At 39.9% G+C, this 18,719-nt stretch overlaps 1 protein-coding gene across 3 annotated transcripts in view; it reads right to left on the minus strand.

Moving 5' to 3' along the window:
- The window catches only part of LOC131245030 (E4 SUMO-protein ligase PIAL2-like), a 61,607-nt gene extending 47,918 nt beyond the window's left edge, over positions 1-13,689 (minus strand). For all 3 annotated transcript variants that reach the window (XM_058244196.1, XM_058244195.1, XM_058244194.1), the window contains exon 1: positions 13,218-13,689. In XM_058244196.1, the coding sequence (XP_058100179.1) occupies positions 13,218-13,408 (191 nt within the window). In that variant the 5' untranslated portion in view covers positions 13,409-13,689. The remainder of the gene's footprint in view (positions 1-13,217) is intronic.
- Between the last annotated feature and the right edge of the window lie 5,030 nt (positions 13,690-18,719).

Consider the following 18,719-nt stretch of genomic DNA (forward strand, 5'->3'; position numbering starts at 1 on the left):
ATTCTTCCTTTTTCTAATTTTTTCTTTTCCTTGTATTTTCTTGAGACAAATAAAACTAGCGCAAGAAGTAACATGCAAATACTGTATCAGTATCTGCATGTTTCTAAAAGAAAAGAAACAAAAAGTAAGACCCTGAAAGAACCAAATCCTATCTCCTAAGTGTGAAAAGTCAAAATAGCACCTCCAAGATAAGGATACTATGGTAAGAAATGCATAAGAAACCAACATAGCAAATTAAAGTTGGTACTGAAAGTGAGAAATAGAACACGAAATCAAGCAAATACATACTAAAATTATGCAGGCGATAGTGTCAACAGAATATACATGCGTGCATGTCTTATGTATGTATAGAATTCTCACATGCAACTAGTGATGAGAAAATCATGCTTTAGTTGGTTGTGGGGCCCACCGTGGGTTAGTATTGTGTGCCCTAGAAAGCCAATGCTCTTCATTAAACCTTGTTTAGGATTATATGGAATGTAATTTATTTTTGCCTCATTAATTGTATGTGGAACTGCAACTAATTGTTCCTTCACCCTACCCCACATTTGAGTGTGAGTGTTCATTTTGTTTGTGGGTTCCTATGCTTTAGACTGGACTGAACACTTGCATTGGTGGATTGCATCAAGTCTCAGGTTCAGAAGGCCCATCATGGTTGAACTTTGATCGACTTGATCATGTACTAGCTTCGGCTAATCCTTATACTTGAGGTCATGTTGGAACTTCATGGTCTTAGTGTTTTATACTTTAGCTCACCTTGCGAGGTTACATTAATGACTGACATACGGGTGTTGTTAAGCACATACATGAGGATGTAGTTAAAGCCCACATGCTCCAACATGGGATCCACTTGTTTAATCAAGATGCATATTGTGGACTAATCTTACTGATTGGACTGTCCATCAAATGTTTTAAAGCTGGCCAGCACTTACTAATGTTTTCAAAAGGTTGATCGTGCTTGATGGGACAACCAATGGTTGAGATATCTTGGTCCATCTCTTAGGCTTGCATGGGATTTATGGGCCAAATTTGGGTGCATGGATAGGCAGGAATATAGGTTTTTGATAATGTAGGGCACACCAAAGCCTGTAGGGTGAGGAACGCCATAATAGGTATATACCTTTGAAACCCTAATTCCTTATTAATAAATCCTATCCCAAGGAGAAAAAGAGAGAGAGAGAGAGAGAGAGAGAGAGAGAGAGAGAGAGAGAGAGAGAGAGTCCCCAACCCTTTGCTTCTCTTCCTTCTCATGACACGTGTGTCTAGTGACCTTGAATGGTTCTCATGTGTCCACGCCCCTAGCCCTGTTGTGGGGCCATGAGCAAGCCCTCTCTTCCTTCCCTTTGTTGGGATAGATAGAGATCTACATTGGAGGATCGACAATGGACTTCTTCAACGGTCAAAGGATAAAAATCTAAGGTAAAATCTCACCCCTTGATTTATATACTTTTGAATTTGATTGCATCTACATGAGAACCCATGCTAGCATTCTAAAACATGATTTTTAAAAAAACTTTTAGGCTTTCATGTCTTTCGAAAACAACTAACACTATGGTGTGCACATGCATCCAACCCATCCAGCATGTTCACCCGATCATGAAAAGGAATGTCGCAAAAATCAAGTTGGTCCAATCATCAAATTGGCCAAACCATAGAAACAATAAATTAAAAAAATATATATCACCCAAAAACCTCCAAATTAACATGGGACCACCTGATGGTTGGAGCAACCTAATTTCTAGGTGTCCCATCATCATGGTGGAGCAATTCTATAAGACAAGTTGTATGTACACACACACACACACACACACACACACACGATGGGCCCCTCATGCAACTAATTGCAGAATTTTCTCATCCACTGCTTTTGTCTGAGAAGTTCTCATATGCATACATAGAAACATGTGTATATGTGTGGGTGTGGCTGCCATACACACATCTTGGTGGGCCAACACAGCTCGAATGTAATGAGGACATCTAACCATTTAAAGTTTTTTGTCAATGGAAGCAGGCCCCACAAGCATCACTATGGATAGGATGAGATTTTAGATCAAGAGAAGCTTGTTGTAGAAATCATTTATTTTTAGTTTATTAGTCTTATGTTAATTCCTATTGCAGAAATTTCTATTTTAGTTAATTTCCTGATTTTCAGAAAATTCTAGTCTTAAGAAATTTCTATTTTTGTTAGTTTCCTACTCAAGTTGTTTTTAAATTAAGACTTTTATTAGTTCCTGTTTAGGTTGTTTCTAATCTAAGTAACTAAGGGTATTTTGGTATTTTCCTTTTATTTGCAAATTCTATTTAAAGGGAGTTAATTTTTTTTTGGAGAAAATAAAGCTACAGAGCTTTTCCACAGCTGGGCGTGAGACCTTCCTCTTCCTCCTTTTACTTTTCTTACTTTCTTTCTCTGGTTAATCATTATAATCTTCTTCTTACTTCTTCTTTCTTCCATCTAGTTTATTTGCAAAAATCTGGAATTCTATTTGTGAATTTCCTACTTCTTGTATCAAATCAAACGTCCCCAACTGATAATACTATCTGATCTAACGGTTTGTTAAAGGATTAGATCATCACGTTGGATGGTTGAATTGACCCTTGTGAGACATGAAAGTCATACTTTCATAGGATCCACTTTTCAGATTTGAATATTTAGTACTATATGATTGTAATGGATGGCCATGATCATTAATGAGTTTCTTTCAGATAATTCTTATTTATGATGAATAACCACGTCTCTCTCTCTCTCTCTCTCTCTCTCTCTCTCTCTCTCTCTCTCTCTCTCTCTCTCTCTCTCTCTCTGTGTGTGTGTGTGTGTGTGTGTGTGTGTAGTCAAGTCACCACTTGCTCTAAAAGCTCAAGCCGCTAGAGGATGGTGTATCAATGTTTATCGAGGGACTTTAACACTCCCCCGCACACCTAGGTGGAGGGACACTCACAACTCACACCATAAACAGCCCCCGTACCTTCCACTCTAATAACATGTCATACAACCAATTACTCTAAAAGCTCAAGCCGTTAGAGGATGGCATATTGATGTATATCAAGGGACTTTAACACAACCCCACACAGGAACGTACTGGGCAGGGTGGAGACACTCATAACTCACACCATAAAATGACCCCCTGTGGGATACCTTTCTCTCTGATACCATGTCAGATCACCACTTGCTCTAAATGCTCGAGCCACTAGAGGCTTTAGATCACCACTTGCTCTAAATGTTCGAGCCGCTAGAGGATCGTGTATTAATGTATATTAAGGGACTTTCACACACACACGCATGTTGTCATAATCGTCATCGTATTGTAAATCGTTATCGTATCGTAAATCGTAAAGAGGTCTGAATTGTAAGAATTTTTCAGATTTTCATCAAACATGTCATAAAAAAAAATAAATTGTATATAAATTTTATTTTTAAAAAAAAAAACATATCAATCATCCATTTTGTCATGAATATGCAAAAAACAAATATATATATATCATTGATTCATTGTCTGTGTTGTACTTGTATCATCATGTCATAATCAAGTTCAAAAAATAACATTTTCCCCATCCCCATTTACATAGAAGAAAACAAAAAACTATTGAGGTCCCACACAAGCATAGAAGATTATAAATTGATTAAAAATGAGAAAACTAGTGAAATTTTGAAATAAATGAGAAAACACTTGAAAAAAAAAAAAAACTAGTTATGCCTACATAAACTCCAAATCTCACCACTTTCTCTCAAAAGAAAGGAAAAAAAAGTGATATTATAATGTATGTGAAGCATAAATAGCTTTCAAACATAAAGGCCCTAAAAAAGAATTCAAAAAACTGAAAAAAAAATAAAAAATTGAAATATTCTATTTTTCTTTTCCGAAAAACCCATATTTTCACCAATATATGAAATAAATAAAATAGGAATGAATAATTGAATATTTTACATGTATTCTTACCTATTTTAACGTAGGAATCAAATGCAACAGGCGGCGTTCGATTCTGTTGAGCGATGAAAAAGATACGTTGATTTCTTTCTCTAGGTTTCCCATGGCCCACAAGCTCCAAATGTCCCCAAAATCTCTCAAAAGTTGCAAAATATATGTTATTTTAACGAGGGTGAGGCCTAAATACATTTTTAAAAAAGAGCCATAAAATTTGCAAAAAACGAAATGAAAAAAAAAACCAGATTTTCTACCAGATGCTGCTGGTTTTCTGCGCAGAAAATTGAATCGTACGAATCGTACAATTCACAAGATAATCGTATCGAATCGTATGATACATCTTGATTTGCGATTCAGTCATACGATTTGTATCGTGCAATGGTACGATATGATACAAATTGTATGATTTTGACAACATTGATATATAACTAGAGAACCCACTCCCTTTGATACAAATGGACCCGACTAAGGACCCCATTGGCAGACCACCCAACATTCTAGAAGCATCGACTATTTCTCTCGCTCTAAAGGGACCAAAGGACAACCATCAGCGCTACTTTCCACCTAGATTTGCCCAAGCCGCCGCCACCTTCGGCATGCTACGGCGGAACAAATCTTCGATTAAGCCAGGCATCACACAAAGCACACCAAAACATATCAAGATTCCAAACCAAATGATCCTGGAGAAAGAGCAATGGATCTCCTCAGCTTTAAAACAAAGCAGATAGACATTTGGTAAAACCATCGATCTCTTTTGGAGATTAGAGATAGTAAGGACCTTATTCTATTTCTACCAATGAGCCAAGCAAAGGTGGGACACTTTGAGAGGAGCTTTATAAGACCACGCAGGAGTTATATGGCTTCTTACGCTCCTGCCATTAACCCAGATCAGAATAGTGAACAAGGAACGAACCAAGAACTCCCCTGATTTGCTACAGCGCCAAGTAAGAGAATCTATGGCACTCGGAGAAGGGGACAGACCATACAGATGAGCCAATAACGAGAGCAAGTCACCAAATTCGGCATAAAAAAGATCATGCCGACAATGGGGGACCCAATCCCACCAAAGGCAAGAGAACTAAAGCAATCCACTACAAATATACTAGGAATAGGGCACAAATGGGCTAGACTCAGGAAAACATTTGAAGGGGGGAATCGCCACACCACATCCTCCCAAAATCTAACCCAAGACTCTGACCCAGTAACACAATTGAAGCCACTGAAAACAATAGGAGCCATTTTAGAAATGCCTTTCCAAATAAAAGAGGACCTTTTTGTCTACCAAGAGCTTGCCCATACTTAGTCACCATGACCTCCCTCGAAAGACTAGAATTCTCTACACCAAAGCGCCACACCCACTTACTAAGTAGTGCATCATTGAAGGCATCCAAATGCCTAATACCTGCAACTCCTTCAACAATATGGTGGCAAACCTCACTCCAATTCAAAAGATGAAACTTACTGGAGGAAGTTCCCCCTCGCCACTGAAAATTTCTTCTCAATTAATTAATGCCGACGCCCACCGGACACTTGAACAGGGACATAAAATAGAGTAGGAGATTTAGAGAGGGGGGATTTAATAAGAGTGATTCTTCCACCTAAGGAGAGCAACCTTCTCTTCTAAACTTTCCTCTCCATTCTCTCAATAACTTTATACCAGAGATAGAAGGCAAAGGAGGAGACCTAATAGGATGAAGGGAAGGAACTAGTGTGGCATCCAAAAACTTCTGCCAAATGGGCCAACTTATCAAGAGGGACAGAGATAACCCAAAATTTCACTTTTAGATAAATTAACCTAAAGACTTGATACCACTTCAAACCAAGAAATAGCCAACCACAAAAGAGCCATCATAAAATCTTCAGCCTTGCTAAACAAAATAATATCATCAGCAAACTGCAAACGAGAAATCGGGACAAAGAAGTTCTCGATATGAAAACCCCTAAAGAGGCATCATCTTAGCCTCTAGATAGCATCTTGCTGAGAGCTTTAGAAACTATCACAAAAAGAAAAGGGGATAAAGGATCACCCTGACAAAGGCCACAATAAGATTTGAAAAATCCAAACAGATACACACACACACACACACACACACACACACACACACACACACACAAACACACACGTTTCAGAAACTTTATATTTAGTTACGAGTCATCCAATGTAAAAGCTGAAGATTACTTTTAAATTTTAACCCAATAAAAAACAGTGTTTGGCGAGATCTTGAAAATTGTTAATTTGGGCTTCAATTTACAATGCATGATTGTTCCATATTTTGCTGAGTATAGCTTACATATACAAAGAAGAGTATCCTAAAATTGTGTCTACAAGAGCAACTGGAGTGAGAAATGCAACTAAAATGGAGAAGCATGAAAAATTGCTTCACAAAACATAGACATTTCTGGCAGCAAGCTTCAATGGCAACTACATGAAGAATGGGTTTCCAACACCTGGAGATGATTGTAAAGGATAAGTCTGAGCAGCAACAGGCAGCAAGGCAGTTTAGTCAGCAAGTATGGATGTGCTGAGAAAGTTAAGGAAGATGCAGATACAATCTTGGCAGCAGGTGATGTGGTTCTGGATCTGTCAGTTGACTAGACTCGTGCTGGAGAAATAGGGGTGGTTATTTGAGGAGATGCAGATTAGATCTGGTGTGGTGATGAATAGAGCCAACAATAGAGATGCAAATCCGTAGAGCGACAGATTAAGAAGGGTGTGGTAATTGTTAGAGATGGGTTTTATCTGATTACAGCACCAATGCAAAGATGATTTTTAGTGGTCATTTACAGAGGCGAGGCATCGGAAAGAAATCTGCCAATGCACCGGATTTGTTTTCAGATAGCAATAAACTAGATCCACTGCTGCAGAGATCATTTCAGGGATTTTCCAGTCTTCAGTGAAGAAGCACCCAATTAATAGGGACAATAAATAGAGATGGGTTTGATCAGTGATTACGACGAGAAATTGAGGATAAGATCAAAGCCGTGCAGGAACAATGCTGTCAGATTGGATCAAAGATGGGAGATGCAGATCAATAACTGGAAATGATGAAGATGGGAATTGACGGTTGGAGAAGAAGTAATGGATGATTTGGCTCGAGATCAAGGGTATAACAGACATCAAAGGCCAGGAATGGCCCAAATAACTGACTTGCTCGAAATCTTGGTGAGTCACTGGGGACTCGGGCGAGTTGTTAGTATGGCAGATCCTAAGTAAGGAATGTCCCAAATCTTGCACGCATTTGCCTTGTTGGTACCCGAGCCATGAAGCCTGCACAAGTAGGTGCATATAAGGCAGCATTTCTCACTCTAGCCGTATGGGTTTCTTTTTTTGATAAGCTTGAAGAGCTGCATGAGGGAATCTATTTTGGTACCAGAATACTCTACAACACCTTTGTCAAAAGAGCATGCAACACCAAACTTTTTGTGGGCCCATCATGATGTTTGTGTGAAATCCAATCTGTTCATCAGTTGTGACACCTCATGTTTTTACCTACATCAAATAATCAGGTCGATCCAAAATTTAGGTTGATCACACAACATGGAACAAGTGGGGATGGGGACACCCAACATAGAAACCTTCCAAGGGCCCACCATGTTTCTCATATGCCATCCAACCTATTCATCATTTGATCCCACCAAGATGAAGACACATCCCAAAATCAGCATGATCCAAAGTTCAGGACTGCGTGAATTAGAGGTTTTAGGCATGCTTACATTGTTCCAATGGTGTGGCCCACCTGAGTCTTGGATCAGGCCAATTTTTGTTATGTGGAAAAAGTGGGTCCGGTGAACATGAGATGACTCAACTTAAGGACAAAGTGGATGTGACACACTCATCACACTGGCATGAGAGCTCGAGTGTTGCATGACCTTTACTACATGTTTTAGAGGATTTAGTATCCTATTTTTGGGGGTAGAGGGAGAAGGTGAACTTAGGTATCTATTTTTGGGTTAGAGAGTGAGAGAGAGAGAGAGAGAGAGAGAGAGAGAGAGAGAGAGAGAGAGAGAGAGAGAGAGATTTTTGGGGGTAGAGGGAGAAGGTGAACTTAGGTATCTATTTTTGGGTTAGAGAGAGAGAGAGAGAGAGCATGTGTGTGTCAAGCCAAGTTGGATAGTCCGATCTTCATGAAAAATCGGCCACTTTGTCGAATTATTTGGCAGAGTAGTTGAGTCAATAAGTGATCCAAAGTGTGTGAGTTTTTGAGTGATCCAACAAGGGATTTGGCCAATCTTGAGGGGAACAACTAATCCCTAAGTCGGATAACAAGTTTTTAAACAATGAATTCAAGTCAGAGTGTCAAGCTACAAGCGAGGATTGATAAAAGTGTTAGATTATGCGTGGCCTATCAGACCTATTGGAGACATACACATGTTTTTACACATTAGATTTTATTGATGATTATCTAATGTGGATGGATACGTGTGAATGTGATTGTATTATGCACTGTTCATGGTGATGCATACACATTATTCTAGGTGTGGTCAATGCAATGAGTATTACCATTGTGATGTAGGACATGAAATTAACCATGGAGTGCAAGAAATCAAGTTTGTGATTATGCCAATATTCAATAATCACAAAATTTCACATCCTACATATTATCAAACATTCAAGAAGGAGAATCTATGGGGGTCCAAGCCTACATAACCATTAGGGCCGGATCAAATAAAATTATAAGCCAAACAAGCTCAAAGGAGTGTAAGAATCGCCCATTCTTCCATAGGATTGTTCCCGACTCAAGAGTTCACTAAGTTTCAATTTGGGGGAAAATTTAGGGTTTGAAAATTGGGGAAATTGAGATTCGGGACCCTTTTGGGTTATGAATTTCGGATTATGAGGTTTTCTAGATGACGGTTAGGGATCGGTCAAGGTGTTCGAAGGTAAAGGGGCTGATTTAACAATTCCGTTGTACCACATGTTGATCATATTTACGAGTGAATATTAGGGGTAGATCTAAAGAGGTTTAGGTAAAGGATTAATGGGGGATTCTATGGGAAGGTTTTAAGCCAAAAAAAGGAAAGAAACAGAGGGGAAAAGAGGACTTGGGATGGACCATGCACGTGTGTGACTAGATGTCCATACGTGTGTGGGGCTCACAAAATCGGGAAAGGACTCCTAGGCTAGGTTCAGCTAGGGATGGGTTGTTTCCATACTAAAAATCACATCAATCCGGCACATGGTTTGTGCGTAGTACTCCGCCGAAGTTTCAGCCCCGTAGATGCGCCGGAATCTAAAAACCTTCTTGTGCACCGCTGTGGGAGAGGATTCTGATGAAAATATTGGTGAATCTGATGGTGGATGTGGTGTTGAGGATGATGGATGAGATGCGGAAAAAGATGGTGATCATTTAGATTGGGTGTGGCTTCGCACCACAGTACTTAACCCTTTCGAGGAAGGGAGGGCTTCGCACCTAATTTCATCCTTCAACTCAATGTGAGGGAGAGGAAGAAACGTAGAATTTTTTTTTCTTTATAATATCATGAGAGTCCATACATGGGATTGCTTTATTTATAAGAAAACCCTAAATCCAAAAGACAAAACTGCCCTTGCAACATGTGCGCGCACTAATACCAAAGCTAAAATAAATAAAATAACTAATTTAAGCAATCAAAGTCGTTCATGATGCTTCTAACAATAAAAATAATCAAAACTCAAAATCCTAAATCATCTAAAGTAGTGGGCCACAATCATGAGATCCGATGGTAAGATCTATGTGATGATCGGGTCCACTCTAATGTTCCATAACATAGCCCCCTAATTATGGGGTCCTCCAAAAATGTTGCCGTCGATCCAAATCGACAGTGGGGCCCGCTTCCTCGAATACGTGCGTAGAGGGGGCATGTGCATGATGTCCCCATCACATTGTCAATTATCGTCAGTATAAAGACTTGATCTACCATTTGCACGACATAGACATTTTGTGGATGTGCACAACAAGAGTAGTGCATGATAAGGTGCACGTACATTTGAGATGTACCTCCATCTTCATCCATGAGGAGATTAGGATGAGGTCTCACCGAGACCAACATGATCGGCTTCATACCTCGCATAATTCGTGCAAGCCTATTAAGAGCACGGAGAGGTCATAACATTATCAAGAAGATCTCGCATGATGATCACATGCACAACGAGCATTAAATCAAACACGATGTGTGGATTGAGTCACACGTAATGTGAGACCACTTGTATATGACCAATGAATCAATTTCATCCACTTCAATATGCAAGCATACTGGTCCTATAGGTGACCCTAGTGTCCTTTGTACACTCCACTGTGAGGTTGGAATATAATGAGGTGGCAAAACTTTATTGTATGTTCTAAAGTTCATGATTAATGGAATCGACTGGGATGCATGTACATAGGGAAAGCGGTTGAGTTCAGTTGGAACACATGGGTGAGTTAGAGGAAGACCATAAATGTGATCACATAGTTTTGGAGGGAAGTGGACTGCGTCCTGCCCCCACCTGGACGATAATCAGTCCAGGAAGGGCTCTGTGGGGCCCACCGTGATGTGTGGTTTTTATCTATGCCGTCCATCCATTTTTCCAAATCATTTTAGGATATGAACCCAAAAATGAAGCAGATCCAAGGCTCAAGTGAACCACACATTGGGGATTGAACTCCCACCATTAAAAACTTCCTGTGAGTGGCAAAAGTTTTAGATCAATCTGATATTTGTGTTTTCCCTTCATCCAGGTCTAAATGACCTGATGCAGGACAATCAACCACTTGCTCTAAAAGTTCGAACTGTTAGAGTATGGTGAATTAATCCCTTTATCTCATAGCCCAAGCCCCATATCTCATGGGTTAGGACCTCGGCCGAACTCCCTTCGTGGGCCCCAAATCACATGGGCCGCCCACCCCGAGTGTGTCCCCGCATCTCACGGGCTACCCCACTCGAGCCCGGTGTGAAATGCGCATTAATCACCCTTGGTAAAGAGTCTCGAACACGAGACCTCTCCGTGGGTCCTAAATCGCATGGGTTACCCACCCCAAGTGTGCCCCTGCATCCAACAGGCGACCCCACTTGAGCCCAGTGTGAAAACGCCCCTGCATTAATCATCCCCGGTAATGAGTCTCGAACACAAGACCTCCCGCTCTTATACCAATTTGATGCAGGACAATCAACCACTTGCTCTAAAAGCTTGAACTGTTAGAGTATGACAAATTAATTCCTTTATCTCATAGCCCAAACCCCACATCTCATGGGTTAGGACCTCGGCTGAACTCCCTTCGTGGGCCCCAAATCACATGGGCCACCCACCCCGAGTGTGTCCTCACATCCTACGAGCTACCCCACTCGAGCCCGGTGTGAAATGTGCATTAATCACCCCTGGTAAGGAGTCTCAAACACGAGACCTCCCCCGTGGGCCCGAAATCGCATGGGTCACCCACCCCAAGTGTGACCCTGTATCCAACAGGCGACCCACTCGAACCCAGTGTGAAAATGCCCCTGCATTATGACCTTATGAACAAGTTGGATGGAAAATAAACATCACGGTGGCCCCTAGGAAGGTTTCAACAGTGAGTTTCATTATCACCGTCACTTCTTGTGATGCAGTCCACTTCAGCATTGGACCTGCCTAATTTTTAGACTTGTAACCTAAAATGATATGAAAAAATGGATGGACGGCGTGGATAAAACCCATACATCACGGTGGGCCCCACAGAGCCGCTACTTGGATGCATTAAGCATTTAATGCGTCCAAGCGGGGGCAGGACGCAATCTGCTTCCGTTTTGGAGATAGTTAATTTTCCTATGGGCATTAGGCATGGATCAAATGGACAATTAGATTTTCACTGTGAATGTTTTTGGTAAAATATTGATATATAAGATATTAAATACTTTTTTAAATGGTTTTGATCAATCAAGTTTGTAAAAGAAAATCCATTAAATCTCAAAAGCAGATAAATGCATATCTAGATTGGTGCATTGGGAATTGTGCGTGAGCACAAATGTTATTAAATGATGCAACCAAATGGCCACACGTACCGATTGATCAAGATTTGAAGAAAAGGCCCGCATCTCACACGAGCACGCTTCGCATGTGTGTACAAGAAAAGGACCGCCTTCCTTTTTTAGTCCTTTTTCTTTCAAATCTCTAGATTAGGAAATTTCATCTTTCTTTCATATCTTTATTTTAGGCAGGGAATAATTTTAAATATTTTCTTATCTAAGTATCTTCTTATTTTAGGCATTTTCTTAATTATAATGCTTTATTATTTAGGTGTTTTCCCATTTTCGCAGTTTTTTAGATTCCATAGTCTTTATTATAGGTTGTAAGGTTTGATTATAAATAGAACTTATGGCCTATGGAATAAGACAAGCTAATTAATATTCTCATTATGAAATTCTCTTATTTTCCCTATAGTGGCTGTTGAAGGGAGGGAGAAAGTGATCTCTAGTTCAAGATTAGACTGTTGAGATTGCTCACGGTCTTGCATTAGTGATCTCTAGCATTTTGCTAGAGGATTGTTAGGTATTTTTCTGCAATATCTTTCTTTTCTAATTGATTTATTTGCTTTCCCTTTCGGGTTCGCATCAAGAAAGTATGAGAATTGATAAAGCAATGGGAGAGATAAGTATTTCTTATATCATGGGAGTGGACTTACTTATCAGTTATACCAAAAAGTCCAATTTCCCAATGATAGAAATCTAGTCCATTGCTCTAAAAGTTGTAAAGTGTATCAAGTATTCTCATCCCATTTTCTGGTTGAGTCTCAGCATCTCTAGCAGGCTTTCCTTCATCTCCTTGGTGATCGAACTGGCCAGTATTTGTAGTTCTACATCTGAGGTAATATCGATCCAAATTTTATTCTTGAGCATTGTTGCTTCCACTTTTGGTTTCAAAAAGGTAATATGGCTTCCTCTTCTGCTTCTTCTTCTTTTTAATTCAATAAGGGAAGGTGAAATTGGCTCTCATTTTACGCTAAACAACCATTGACGTTGGAATTTACTGCAGTAAGTAAACAATGGAGTTGGAAACCTGAAATCATAATCATAAATTGAACAACGTTTCAACCCAAAATGATACCAGGATTTTTATTTATATTTTCTTCTTAAAGGCATGACCCAAGCGCTCAAAAAAAAAAAAAGAAGCAACGACTCAGTGTAGTTGGAAAAAAGAAAAGAAAGAACGAAAAGTTAAAAAAGGAAGTAAGCAAGAGAAGGGAAGTCGAGAGGCATTGGAAAGAAGGTCAGAGAATGGGGAGCAATAGAAAGAAGAAGAAGAAGAAGAAGAATGGAGAGAAGTTAGAAATGGGAGAATGAAGAGATGTAAAGGAATAGACATACTTGGCTAAGTGGAGGCAGGCGTTGAAGAGATCACCGATTTGGGTGTGGAGACCCAACCTTTGTATCACCGCCCCTATGCGTAGCGAGTTCATTGCCGACGCTGTCACCTCTCCTCCTCCTCCTCCTCCTCCTCCTCTGGGATCCACCCCTGCCTTCAGCGGGGGATGAATATCCATTGCTTCGTTCACCATTCTCGAAGCCACGTCAAGGCTTTGTTGCGCCTTCAACCTTGTTCGGAAAATATGCCCTTCGTTTTTCTTTTATTTACGAAAATACCGTTGACTGATGCCAGTAAATATCGCAACAGAAGAGGTCGAAGGAAAACATAAAAAAACCTCGGTGCATGACAGCCCGGCTATTTTTGTTAGGCCATAGGACCCGTTTTAACGCTCCGAAGGCTATTTTTGTTAGGCTAGAGGCCCCGTTTTAGAACTCCCGCGGTTTCCCTTCCCCTACAATTTTTTATTTTTATTTTTATTTTTTTATTTTTTTTTGGGAAAACGATAGGAGACGGAGACGGAGACGGAGACGGAGACGGAGACGGAGAGGTATTATCCATCGGAGCGGAATCCTCTGCAACACCAATTTTACACCGCGCCTACACCAAAGATCTGTGGGTCCCGCCGGTTGTATTTGTAAAATCCATTCCGTCCATCAGGTTCTATCCTTGAATCTAAGACCTAGGGAACAAAATCCTTCCGATTCACGGCTCAGGTGGGCTACAGGACAGGGAACAATAGGGATAGAATACCGAGCATGAGTTTGTGTGTGGGGCCAGCATGGCATATTTCTTTCAAGTTAATGAGGGAGGATGAATTGAAGATGCAGATATCAGCCCGATCTAAACTCACCCGGACCACACAACCTGAGCTTACCGGTTTTAGGAGTATTTGTACATTGTTTCCACTGGTGAGTCTACCGAAATTTTTATATCCCGCTGATCTTTTGTACGTACTGTTCAAATAAGGGTTCAAACCCGATGGATAGAAGTGGCTTTACAGGTATCATCTTCTAAATAATGCGTTAAGAAATCGCATTAAGTACAATTCTCTGCTTTTGAGCCTACTTAAAAGTGGGTCAAGTCGGGTCCAATTAGTTTTTTTTTTTTTTTTTGCTCCTCGTTGCGTCGGTTCGATTGGAAGCTCAATACGTCCATTTGAACACATTTCATAGGGTGACACACGAAAATCATATTAATTGGATGATCCGGTCCAATCTTGTTTTCTTTTTTAAAGCCTTGTATACGATGTTTACAAATTGCCTAATAAAAGTTCATGTTAAAGAATAATCAGCAATCCATGATGTGTCTTAAAGAATTAGATAGATCACAAATTGCCAAATAAAAGTACACATTAAAGAATAATCAGCAATCCATGATGTGTCTTAAAGAATTAGATAGATCAAATTGCTGGCTGAACTTAATTTTGTGTTAATGATCTAGACCATCCACATTAATGACCACCGATCAAATAGTTCATGTGTCCCAATTTAATGCGTCATTCGCATGGTTACTCATAATGTGTAAGGGAACTTAATAACCAACTTAGATGGAGGGATTGGATAGTCAATGTGTCCCCATACAACTATGAGCATTGTAACTTATGGTCTTCCCAGGGCATGGGGAACATCTCCATGTTTCTATGATCTTAACAAAATAAAACATCTGGAGCCACACACATGTTGTTGTCTGATATATTAAATTTGTTTGTAATAGAGTTTATTGATGTCTTCAATATATCACTCGATTCTATCAAGTAGTTGTTGATGCCATCAACAAATGCTCGATTTCATTGAGAAAATTTAGAAAAAAAATAAATAAATCATTATTTATTGCTAGACAAGTTTGGAGGTTGATACTCGATGGCATTGGAAGTTCTTCGATGTCATTAACTAGTCCTCAATAATAGTTAATGCCATCGAAGGTCCCACCGAAGGCAATGCAAAATTGCACAAGTGTACGATTTGTTTTTATTCTGATTGTAGTAATATATATATCGGGTGTATTTGGAATTATGGCAATGATTAAGGCTTGTTTGGATGACAATAAGTTTTTTAAGTTGTAAGTAAATTCCGGTTAACTTATTTATAGGTGAAAGAAAGTTATAGATAATTCTATTCGGATGTAAGTTGTAACTTAAGGTAACTTACTTTTTTGTGTTTGAATAGCTAGTAATTTAGTAATAAGTTGTATATTCGTATTAATTAGAGCTTGAACTATGAAATCGTTAAAAACTCAAATTTGCATATAACCAAATTTGGATAAAAGTATTTTATTATATTGAGCTCATGTAGATGAATAGTTTAGCCAATTCTCAGGCTAAACTAATCAACAAGTGTGCCATAAAAGTGGGCTTACATTTTTTTTAATGCTTGTTATGTGGGAAAAAAAAATAAAAAAAAAACTTAAGGCGGCATATCAAAGTAAAAAGTTTCCATTTTCTTTCTAAAATAGGCAAGTTTTTTCTGTTTTTCTCTACTTGCCATGCACATGTGACAAACAAACACTAGTTGGATACATGCACATTTCAAAAGCACTCAATCTTATAGTACTATATAAGCATGAAAACAATGGCTTCATATAACCAAGCCAGCAGAGGATCTCCTTCAAAAGCAATGGCTTGGGGAATTAGGTTAGGCTAAGAATAGGGGTTGTTTCTTAGCTTCGCACCAGTTATAGATCTCACAAGGTACTTGAATTAAACAGATCTGGGATCTATTTGGGGACAACCTACACTAAACAACAAGCCCCACTTGTACAAATAGGGATGTACACGAACCGGGCTAGCCCGGTTAACTCGCTCGACTTGGCCCGAAAAAGCTCGACTCAGCCTGACCTAAAACTGAGTTCGGTCTGGGACGGGCCATTTTCTTCAACTCGAAACTGACTTTGGGCCGAGTTCGAACAGGTCCCAGTTCGGCCCAACTCGGTCCGAAACCCGAATCGACCTGGTTCGACTCGGCCGTTTATATATATATATATATATATATATATATATATATATATATATATATATTCCTAAATTCTTATCCTAACAATTTACAGCAATCCAGACCGTCAAATTTGTGAGTCCCTTTGTAGATAGAGCAAAGTTCCAAAAATTTATGATAAAAGCCCTTTCCAAAAATCAAGATTGTTCAAGTTACCTGTCAAAACCCTTCCCATAGAGTAGATGGAGCAGAGTAAAAAAATCAAGGCTGTCTAAATTGTGGGTCCGAAACTGGCTTGAACTCGGCCCGAACTCGCCCGATTGTTGACCGGGCTGAGTTCGGGCTGGACTTGTTGGCCCGGTGATCGGGCCGGGCCGGGTTTGGCTAATGATCGGGTCGGGCCGAGTTGAACCCAGTTCGACTGGGTTCGGCCCGATGTACACCCCTATGTACAAATGAACACTGGAATGACCCATGCCTGTGATATGTGACTTGCTGTCGATAGCCCATGCACCGAAAATCACTAGATGAGAAGATACTAGCCATAGAAAATTTGGCTTTTTATTGGTTGGATGGAAATCTTGCTGCATTTTCCCTTTGAACCCTCGACTTCTTATCAGCTTGTTAAAAGGTTTACAATTTTTCCATCTGGGACATTTTTGGTGCAAGAGCCAACCATAGTGAAGTCCATGATATTAATGGTTTGGATCACAGAACAATGGCCCCGCTTGTACAAACTAGAGACAACAAATGCAGTACTATGTGATAGCTTCGTCAAGCACCGGACATCTTAACCGTTCAACACGTGAAGTGTCCTGCTAGGACAATCTTGACCATTGAAAAAATTTCATGCCTATCTAGCAACTTTGATGGTGGACTTTCAATTATTACTGTTTTCCAATGTTGTGGTCCACCTAAGATTTAGATATGCCTCGTTTATGGAATCAAGCCCTAAAATGATCTGAAAAAATGAATGGACAGCATGGATAAAACACATACAAGATGGTGGGTCCCACTTACCACCAATCATTACCCATGCTTCATAGCCAAACCATGTCCGTCAACCTCAACGCAAAATAAATAAATAAAGGGGGAAAAATGACTTTTCTTAGGTCAACCTTACTAGATCTTGATGAGAGAGGGAGAAGGAAACTGAGTGAGAGGGAGATGGAGACGTTGGAGGGGAAGAAGCTGTTTATATGATAAAGAGGCCACCAACTAGCTTGAATGCAACTGTGATTCTCCCCAACGGCAACCTTGCAACCTTCATTGCATTTAAATGCAGCCTCATAACTTTCAATGGCCGCTTAGCCTTCACTCCATTTGAACGTGAGTAGGCCTCTTCAATACAAGCTGTGATTCTTTCCAAAAATTTTAATTTCAAAGATTCCAACGATTACCTATATTAAAGATACATGTAACTTGAAAAACAACTCTAATCTCTATATTTTTCTGTATGAAAGTCATACGTTGGGAGAAAGTTACCTGTAACTTTATTCCCCAAAACATCAACCACAACATTCGTACATGTAACTTTGTTACATTTTAGAAATGTTACTAGCATCCAAACGGGCTTAGGGTTCTCTAAATGTTTTTATAAGTTTGAGAGAGTTTTGAATGGCAAAGGCTATGGCTTTTCCTCTTGGAGCATTGATCAGTGAAGTTTAATCTTTTATAACTTTGTTTTTCATAGCGCATCTCGCTTTGTAGCATAGTTTTTTTATTCTACAAGAAAATTTTCACATAAATTCCGTGATTATAATTATCTTGTTTGATTTCTCCATGTGTGCTTCTACAAGTCCCAACACATGTATAAGAGCACCAATTTACATCCCGTTTCAAAGTAACACGTGTGTGATCTAATCTAACCATCAAGTGACTATAGCCATGTAAATGCTCTCATATTTCTGCAAACCCAACTTAATCCAGGTCCAAAGACCTGATGGGTACCCAGACCCATTCAGATCCGAGACTAGGTAATTTAAGAAGTCGAGCATGAGGGACCCGAAACCAGTTAGCTAGGCTACGGCAATTATAGCACCAGGCCTGGTGACAGCCCTGGTTGTAGAAACAGTAGCACCAGACCTGTTAACAGCCCTAGCTACTTATAGACAATTCCATGTCAGTATAGAGAACATGGTAATCCTGATCATCCATCTCTTGGGATGGGATGTCCCAACTCCTTTTGCCATTGGACGTTCCATTCAATCGGTATGTCAGCAGGTTGAAGTATTGATGGCCTGACCTAAGAATCTACGTTCCACCGAATGCGAGGCTCATCAAATCAGTACCTAAGTTCTCGAGACATTTTATGACGAATTATCCCGCCGGAGGATATCCACATTATGCTTGGATTCTCGAAGAAGAGCAAATGGTTCGATGATCCAGAACATTGGGTATGTTGGGCCTGTTAGGGATGGAACGTTCCATACAGACCTTCAGCTTGCAGCATCCTCGTTCAACTGAAAACGCACGAGAATAGTGGCTAGGAGTTTTCCATATGAGCAACAACCAGATATCTCCATTGTTGGGGGCCGCTTAAAAGGTTGGGTTTTCAGCTAACGCAAGTTGGGC

This window comes from Magnolia sinica, chromosome 5 (genome assembly GCF_029962835.1).
Source record: "Magnolia sinica isolate HGM2019 chromosome 5, MsV1, whole genome shotgun sequence".
In the NCBI taxonomy this organism is placed as follows: domain Eukaryota; kingdom Viridiplantae; phylum Streptophyta; class Magnoliopsida; order Magnoliales; family Magnoliaceae; genus Magnolia; species Magnolia sinica.